The following is an 8,602-nucleotide window of genomic DNA, read 5'->3' on the forward strand; positions in this document are numbered from 1 at the left end:
AAATGAAACAATAGAAAGATTGTTCCATTGAGCTCTAATAAAAATACGTGTCACTTAATAATTAATTTTTATTTAATTTTTTAAATTTATCATTTATTTAAATTAGTTGCATGATAAAATGCGAGGTTAAAAATTTTAAATTTATAAGAGGTGAATTTTGCATTTATGACTTTTAGATCAAATGCTGGGCTCATTTAGGTAAGCTGAAAACCCAAATCCAAATTCACAGAGTGATTTTTTCTTATTTGTGAGATATAATTTCTAATCATTAAATTGTATTTATTGTTAGGTATAATCTTATTATATATTTATGAGGTATAGTACTTAAAAATAAAAAAGTTTTCATTAAAAATTATAATTTTTGTATTGTTCTTGTTTTTCTTTGTTTTCACAAAAAAATTATAATATAATAAATTGAAAAAATTATAAAATTGATGAAATAATTTTAAAAAATCACAAAACTTCTAACACAGCATGAAAAGTTAATAACAAAAACAATAATCATAACATATTAAATATTATATTTAATTTCTTAAACTTTTAATATTTTATAATATTTTATGTATATTAAAATAATAATAAATATAATAAAAATAAAAAATCGATGAAAAATATCAATCCCAGCATAGTGGGGGCCAAATTCTAGTTATTAGTAAAAATGATCCTAAATAAAAATTATTAGCAAGTCAGAAGAGGCCATGGGGAAGATGGAGGAGTAAGTCGAAAATTTGGCATTTGGAAATGGTAGTTATCGCTTTTCAAAAGCTCAACAGTAAATGAACCGATTTGATAGTTTATGAACAATACGACCCCGTTAATGGTTAAAGTTTTACATATGGTTTGGGAACCATCGAGTTCCTCTCTAAAATGCCTTGTTCTTTGTTCCAACTCAAACTCGTAATACATAAGCCATGATCCATTAAAGCAAAGAGTTCATAACACAAACCAAAATTATAAGACAACTGCAACAATTACTATTAAACTTAAACTTAGCAGTGAGTCGGGTGAATATAACAAACAATACTGTAATATTATTTTCCTTCTTTTTTTTTTTTTTTAGAGTTTTCTCTGTCGTCAAAGTCCAGAATGCCAGTAATATGACTTGAACACATTTGAAACGCCTCTCATCAAGCAAACACGGTAAGTGCTCCATAACAATCATAGGATAAGTTCTACGCAAGTATTCATTAAAATAAAACCGTAATACATGCTAAAATGGCTCCAGCTGCACCTACATGTGGAGAACATTTATTTAACGTCTATTTCCCAAACGGCAGTAATTTCAGCCTATCAGAAATGCTAAATAACAATTGAGATTGCTACATATTTGCTTAGGAGACACATATTCCTCGTGCCTGGGCTGCAGAATCACAAAGTAGCCTAACCTCCCTCTTGAGGAATGACGGCAATGCAAAAGCCGCCTTGTGCATCTGTCAGTACAAAACAAAAATTACATTTCCAGTAGAATTCATAAGGCTACCATACTACTAAAGTACTAATATAGATCTCGATCTCATTTGACCATCCAGAAGAACATCACTATCCATGCGCATTTGTAGAAGACATGTTCACATATATTGTTTAAGGATTTAATATCTCATAGCAAAAGTAATTACTAAGTAACCTGCTGAAATGAAAGAAAACTAAACTTTAAGATATGAGTTCTCACCTCAGAGTTGTAAAATCTAAGTTCTCTCTTATGATGGTAAGCTCCGTCCAGCTTCTCAATGGGGTTTATGGGATTCAAAAAATCAACGGGTGGCCCCTCTGTGGAGCACATCAGAAAACCAATCACACCACTGCATTAAAAATGAAAAAAGAAACCAGAAGTTAGAAATGAGATGCTTGATGGTTCTCCAATTGGTATATCCTAACAGATAAATTTGCCACAGACAAAAGCATAATTATTATATAATAAGAATAAGGGAAAAGGACAACATAATTAAATACCTTGGATAAGTTGGAACGCTTGCCCATGCATAATGAACAGAACCCTTGAATGTTTCACGGCAAATAGAGATCATATCATTGATTAGATGTGTATGAAGCCACATACTCTCTGCCATGTTACAGAGGACACCACCAGGCCTTAATGCTCTGGCTATGTTCTCAAAAAATGGTTTCTCTACAAGCTCTCGAGCAGGACCTACATTGCAAACAAAAACCCTGAGTGAAAGCTTGAAGAATGTTGAATCCTTAAAACTAAAATGAATTTGCAGATATCATGGTTGTAACATCCCCCAAAGCTCTTGAAAACTAAAAGAGGTCATAACAAATCATCTAAGCAAAGAGCACTACATACATATTCTTTAAGAAACCATCAAAGCACTTTCACACTTCTACGCCTTTTTTTCCTTTTTTTTCTCATGTTGAAAGAAACAATAGATTTTTTTTTTTTTTTGTTATCTGAATACCTCACTAGAACTATAGATAAAATTATAATGAACCAAATATTGCAACGTACCTACAGGATCTGAGGAATCAACAATGATTGCATCATACTTCCCTTTTGGAACATGACGAAGAAACTCAACAGCTGTTAAGATTATGCAACTAAAAATATCAGCTTGAAATTATAGCTTATTGTTGACCATTCACAAGAAATTCATAGTAAAAAAATTTTAATAAAAATAAAGTGGAAAAATATTGTTTCGACACACCATCACCGACATAAAGATGAACACGAGGGTCCTCAAATCCAACAGCTAATTCAGGAAAGAACTTCTTGGAAACCTAGAATAAAAAGAATACGATAAATGGCTATTAAATTGAATTGTTAGACATAGACTAAGAGGAAAAGAAAATAAGAAGAGACAATAAGATAAAACATACATCTATAACCATGCTATCTATTTCACATATATCAATGTGCTCAACAGAGCTGTGCCTCGAAATCTCCCTAAGAACCCCACCATCACCACCGCCAACAACCAGAACCTGCATCCAATATTTAGTTAAAAATCAATATGAAACAAACTTGAGGCTAAAATAAAATCTTTCCGGAACTAAGGCTAGATAGGTAACATTTTGATAAAAGAAGAGAAAATTTGAGGTTAATCAGGCTTCAAGCACTTTAAATCAACCAAATAGTTTGGGGGATTTATTTCAAGATTTTGATGACAGAAAAGACAATATACGAATTTCAATTGGCTTTCTAGCACAAAACTTAATACAGATTGCCTGATCATGCAATCTTAAAAGAAAATAATTTCAAAAGGAGATTAGAAATTGAAGAAAAGAAAAGTTTGATAAGTCCATCAATAAATAATGGTATTAGCAAGATAAAAGGGAAATTACTGACTGCCTATGCTTAGATAAGATGAGATTACAGTTTTAGGAGATGGAATTGAACAAAGGGGAAGATGAGCTATCATCTCCTGATATGCACATTCATCTTTCTCAGTCAACTGAACTATACCATCAAGAACAAGCACTTTCCCATAGGTTGATGACTGCAGAAAAAGCATTGTCATTAGCAAGATTATGCATAATAAACATAAAAAAGGAGTCATGCAGAGTCAAGTGCACACATACACACACACACACACACACACACACACACACACACACACACACACCCAAAAAAAAAAAAAAAGAAAAAGAGGAATAGATAGAAAGGAACTAGGACAACACCTCAAAAACAAGGACCTCTTGATAATCTGACTTTGCCTTGAATAAAATGCTTTCAACTTTTAGAGAATGTGCTTCTCCTGCAGCAAAAAAATTAAAACATTGTCAGCAAAGGATATTGTGTAATGTATGAGAGGCTGTCCCTAGCTCAACTAAATTCTCCTAAGCTCTAATTTCATAGAATAAGTTACTTCGATAGATTATCGAAAGGCAAAAGGTACTATAGCATAGAAAGAAGGGTAAAGAAGAGCCATTAACAGAATTGTTATCAGATTTCGTTTGTTATGATAAAAAAAATTGGAAAACAATAGTTACATAACAATTGTGAAGAAAAAAGAAAGATTTTTGTAAGAATTCCAAACATGTATAAATGAAAGAGGAAAATTACAGCTCACCAGGCCACATAGGATTGTTGAAGTAGGTCTTTTTCCCAGCCTTATCTGCGAGTGAGGACAAACGAAAAATAAAGATCAAACTGAGTAATTCTGGTAAATGATGAAAAGGAGCAGGAAAGAAAAGAATTCAAAGATAATGACCAGAGGAAGAATTAGATTCTGAGAACCACCCAGAAACAACGGTAGAATGGCATTTTGCCTCAAGTTCAGGGGCTGAAGCCCTAGCCTTCAAGCAACAAGAAGGGATAGCCTTCTCTGAACCACACCCATTATTCCCCTTCCCATCCATAATCTTCTGGCATTCCAAACCTCTTCCTGCGTCTTCCCCCATGGATTATCTTTTTCTTCTTCGGCTCCAGCCTCTATATGTCAAAACCAATTCATAAGTTCCCTTCTTAAAGAAACAAAGTCAAAATACGTAGGTGCCAGCAGATTTAAATCTAAAATAAAAACATTTAAATCACCAAAATATGCATGATGATAAGAGGATTAAAGACATTTTTTTTCTTTTCCAGATGGAAAAAAAGCACCAGATTCCTTGTTCTTCTAGCAGTAGGTTCATGCATTCCTCACCATTTTCAAAAATATAATAATAAGCCTCAAAGGGAAAAAATAAAAAACAGAAATTAAAGAAAAAAGCAGAAAAAAAGAGTGTGAGATACCAGATTATTTTTGCAGTAGAATTCGTGGCCAAATAAAAAAGTTTTATTTTAACAATTCAAAGCTATCATCAGTATCAAAAGCTGAACTCTTTTGAAACAAAATAAGTATAACCTAATTACCTAAAGTAATGCAAGAAGATTCTGATATCATATAATAACAAAGGAAACAAAACCAAAATCACAAAGATTTAAGCTTACATGCCCCTAATTATTACAAATGAGAATTTCTCGATTCTAAAAGGGAAAAATTAAATATCACCTAAATTAAAGCTATATATGATTTTTCTAGTTTTTGAATTTATTTTCTTCCAGTTTTAAACTATTTTAAGAAATAAATAAATAAACAAAAATAATATGAACATATAGAAAAATATGCTGCTTCTAGAAATGATCAAAGTCTAGGCCCTTTGCCGGTCTGACTACCAGAATAAGAAAAAGAAAAAAAAAATAGAGGAAGCGAATTTCAACCAAGTTACGTAAATGGAAACGAAATTTGAAATCAATTTAGAAACTTACAGTCAATAATAAACTTTTATTTAATGCAAACACCCAAATTAACCTCCGTTTTTCGATTTTATTACAGAAATAAACGGATATTAAAAAAAAAAGAATTAAAAAAAAATAACGAGAGCGCTAAACTGAAGGAGTTAGGGTTTAGAAAAACGAATTCAAAAGCAAAGAATCTCTTAAAACCGATAATGAAATGAATAAACAAAAGAAAAAAAAAAAAAGGAAAGGCAAAATCACATTAGTGTCAGAGCTAACACAACGGCAATGAATGATTTTATTAAACAAGATAAAAAAAAAAAAAAAAGAAAAAAAAGCGAAAAAAAAAGCGGAGAAACAGAAATAAAATATGAATTAATAAAGAGATGGTGAGAGCGAGAGAGAAATACATTTAAAGAAAGAGAAAAAATCTTGCCTGGGGTTAATGTCAGTGAGAGTTAAAAAAAGATTGAGACTGAATAATCTGAAGAGTCCAAACAGCAAGCGGGAACAGTAGAGACGACTTTTTTTTTTTTATTGAGCTTTTTTTTCTTTCCCCTATTTATTTGTTTTGCAGGTTTAGCTTTGTTTTGATGGAAATGGCGTTTCCGAGCCCCCGTTTATTTATCTGCACGTGCAAGATTAATGAAAATAATTTATTCCAAAACGACTTACTTTTGATGAAATGACTAATATACCCATCTTAAGAATCTAGATTTGTGGGGATTATTATTGTGATTTTATATGAATTAAAAAATGAAAAAAAAAATAATGGGAATGGTTGGAGATTTTTATTGGCTTTAAATTATCAGTTTAGAAAGAAGATATAGTGAATAAATTTTAAAATTTTTTTATCTCTAAATAAAAATTATTAATGATTGAATTTTATTTATTAAAATTTAATATTTTATTATCATACTACATAATTATTGATAAAATCGATTTGAGATTTTATTACTAAAGAAAAAAAAATATTGAGCACATGGAATGCGAAGTTAAACTATAAATTTGTCTAAAAGCATTTTGAAAAAAAAATGTACACTTCGCCATTTATTCACCCAAAAGCATTTTTAATACTTTGTGGAAAAGAACTTTTATTATCAAACAAGTGAGAGGAAACAAACACAATAATGTAGGGATAGAGCTAAGATTTATGATTAGTAGGGGACAAATAATTTAAATTAATTTAAATTTTTTATTGAAATATAAATTAATTTAAAAAATTATAAATAAAATTAACATGTATAATATTTTTTGCAATAGAATAATATTTGCATAATTAATTATTTGATTTTTAATGAATATAACCTAAATACTATTTAAATAAATCATCCTTCAAAACAAACATATATACATATAATTACATTAGTTTAATAAAATTTTACTTACAAAATATTTAAAGATAGATATAATATGTGAAAGAATAAAATAAAAATTAATATATCTAATTTTATTATTTACTTTTAATATATTAGTTTTATCATTTTCTTTTAATAAACAAATATATTTGATTTTTTATTCATTATAATTTGGAGAATAAAAATGATTCTTTTCGTAGATATAATGAAAAGAAGAATGAAGACATAAATTTATAATAGTTAAAGATGATTATTTATTTTTATTTTTATTATTTTATATTTTTATGTTATTTTTTGGTATTAGAAAGTGACTAAACCATTTAAGTAGTGTAAGCTCTTTATCTTTATAAAATTATCTTGCATCAATCTAAACAAATTATTAAGAGATATTAAAAGTTTAATAGTTTTAGATTCTTTAAAAATAATTTACTTCATTTTTACAAACTTGACAATATATAAATATATATTATAATAAAATTGCTTAACACTTAAAATGTCAAGGTTCAAGTACTAGATAAATAATAAAAATTTTATTGCATTAACCTTAGTTTAGTAGGGGGCAAATATAACCACAAAATTTTCAATGGGGGCAAAATTTTGAATTTTCAAAAGTTTTGAGATTTTTTATAATAAACCCAAAAAAATTTAGGAACTCATTGGGGGCAAGTGCCCCCAACATGCTTCTACGTAGATCCTTCCCATTAAGAACGCATGGATGTTATACAAATTTGCTATTGGAAATATATATATTTTTTAAGCAAAACCTTTTAGGAAAATATTAAAATAGAAATGTGGTGCGCAAATTTTTTAAGGGTAATTTTAAACACGTTATAATTTTTTTCCTCTTCTCACTTCATTTTTAAAAATTTTTTAAAGTAAAATTATTTAATTATCTTTTTTATCTTAATTTTAAAATTTTTTGGATATGTATTTTTTATAAATTATATAATTTACCCAAATACATATCCAAAAGTTTTTTTAAAAAATTACATTTAGGTTTGAAAAATAAATCAATTAAAAAATCTTACAAAAATTTTTAAAATTTCGAATATGTAAATTAAAAAACTTTTAAAAATTTATGAATATGCAACCAGAAGCTTTTAAAAGTTTTGAAAAACAAAGTTAAAAAAAAGAGAAAAAATAATTATATAATTTCATTTAAAATGATTTTGAAAAAAAAAAAATTTGGTATGAGTAGAATTACAATTTTTTTAAACTATTTTGGGATGAGATCAATATTACAGCCTTTTTCAGTTGTCCGCTCATCTCACCTCTTTCGTTATCAGCCAAAGATAAAGCATGCGGTGAATAAATGGAGCGCTGGTCTTGTCTTTGAATTGACTTGGACATCATCCGGAAGTTTGCCATTTCCGCACCAAACGTTGATTGATGACAAAATAGAGCACAAGGATGTGCCTTCCTTAGATGGTACTAAGATGCCAAATTACCGACACTTTCAAATCCAATGTTTTACATGTTTTCATATTAATCCAACATTGTCTTGTAGATCTAATGTCCATAGCTTTTTGTAGGATTTGATTAAGGTTTTAATGACGGGTTTGGTTTAATTAGATATTTCATTGCTCCAACTAAAGCTTGCGTATAAACATAATTGGTGAAATTTTCATAAATAAATTTAAATTGATTATGATTTTTATAGCATATAATAAAAATAATATGCATAAATATTAAAATTCAATTTAAAATTCAGAGTTTACAATTGGTTTATAATTTATATAGTTATTTTAAGAGGTAATATTTAATAATTTTAAATTTTAAAATTTAAACTTTATAATTTTTTTTATATTCAGACCGTATTTTTCGTTCTATAAAAAAATTCAATTTAAAATGAAAAAGAACATAATTAGAAGGAAAAAGTAATTCCTCAAATTTCTAAAGTCGCCTTTGAGATTAAATAATTGAAGTCCATGAACAAATTAAAGTCAAAGCGTGGGTCATATGCTCATGCTTAAGCCACATATGTTTCTTCATGACTCACGTTGTTGCCTTTAATTAGATTCCCCACTAAGAAACTAATTATTAAAATCTGATTTTGTTAGAAATGTGATGT

General features: G+C 28.6%; 1 protein-coding gene across 6 annotated transcripts; it reads right to left on the reverse strand.

Moving 5' to 3' along the window:
• Positions 1-1,161: 1,161 nt before the first annotated feature.
• On the reverse strand, positions 1,162-5,791 carry LOC111290606 (spermine synthase-like). Of its 6 annotated transcripts, none has more exons than XM_022881985.2 (11): positions 5,610-5,791; positions 4,167-4,387; positions 4,026-4,070; positions 3,634-3,710; positions 3,330-3,452; positions 2,833-2,937; positions 2,661-2,733; positions 2,465-2,536; positions 1,951-2,146; positions 1,670-1,799; positions 1,162-1,430 (listed from the first exon to the last, which is right to left on the reverse strand). In XM_022881985.2, the coding sequence occupies exons 2-11, from the start codon at positions 4,354-4,356 to the stop codon at positions 1,332-1,334; spliced, it is 1,110 nt and encodes a 369-aa protein (XP_022737720.2). In that variant the 5' UTR covers positions 4,357-4,387; positions 5,610-5,791; the 3' UTR covers positions 1,162-1,331. The 6 variants fall into 6 exon arrangements, with proteins under 6 accessions (XP_022737720.2, XP_022737722.2, XP_022737718.2 ...); XM_022881987.2 differs by lacking the exon at positions 5,610-5,791 and adding an exon at positions 5,584-5,602; XM_022881983.2 differs by lacking the exon at positions 5,610-5,791 and adding an exon at positions 4,886-5,023.
• Positions 5,792-8,602: the final 2,811 nt, after the last annotated feature.

This window comes from Durio zibethinus, chromosome 11 (assembly GCF_047325235.1).
Source record: "Durio zibethinus cultivar Kanyao isolate XHJ-2024 chromosome 11, ASM4732523v1, whole genome shotgun sequence".
NCBI lineage: Eukaryota > Viridiplantae > Streptophyta > Magnoliopsida > Malvales > Malvaceae > Durio > Durio zibethinus.

Coding starts and splice junctions, on each gene's coding strand:
- LOC111290606 (XM_022881985.2), bottom strand. CDS start 4,356: ATGGGGGAAGACGCAGGAAGAGGTTTGGAATGCCAGAAGATTATGGAT. Junction 4,071..4,166: donor AGAATCTAATTCTTCCTCTG/GTCATTATCTTT, acceptor CCTCACTCGCAG/ATAAGGCTGGGAAAAAGACC. Junction 2,938..3,329: donor CAATTCCATCTCCTAAAACT/GTAATCTCATCT, acceptor TATTGGATGCAG/GTTCTGGTTGTTGGCGGTGG.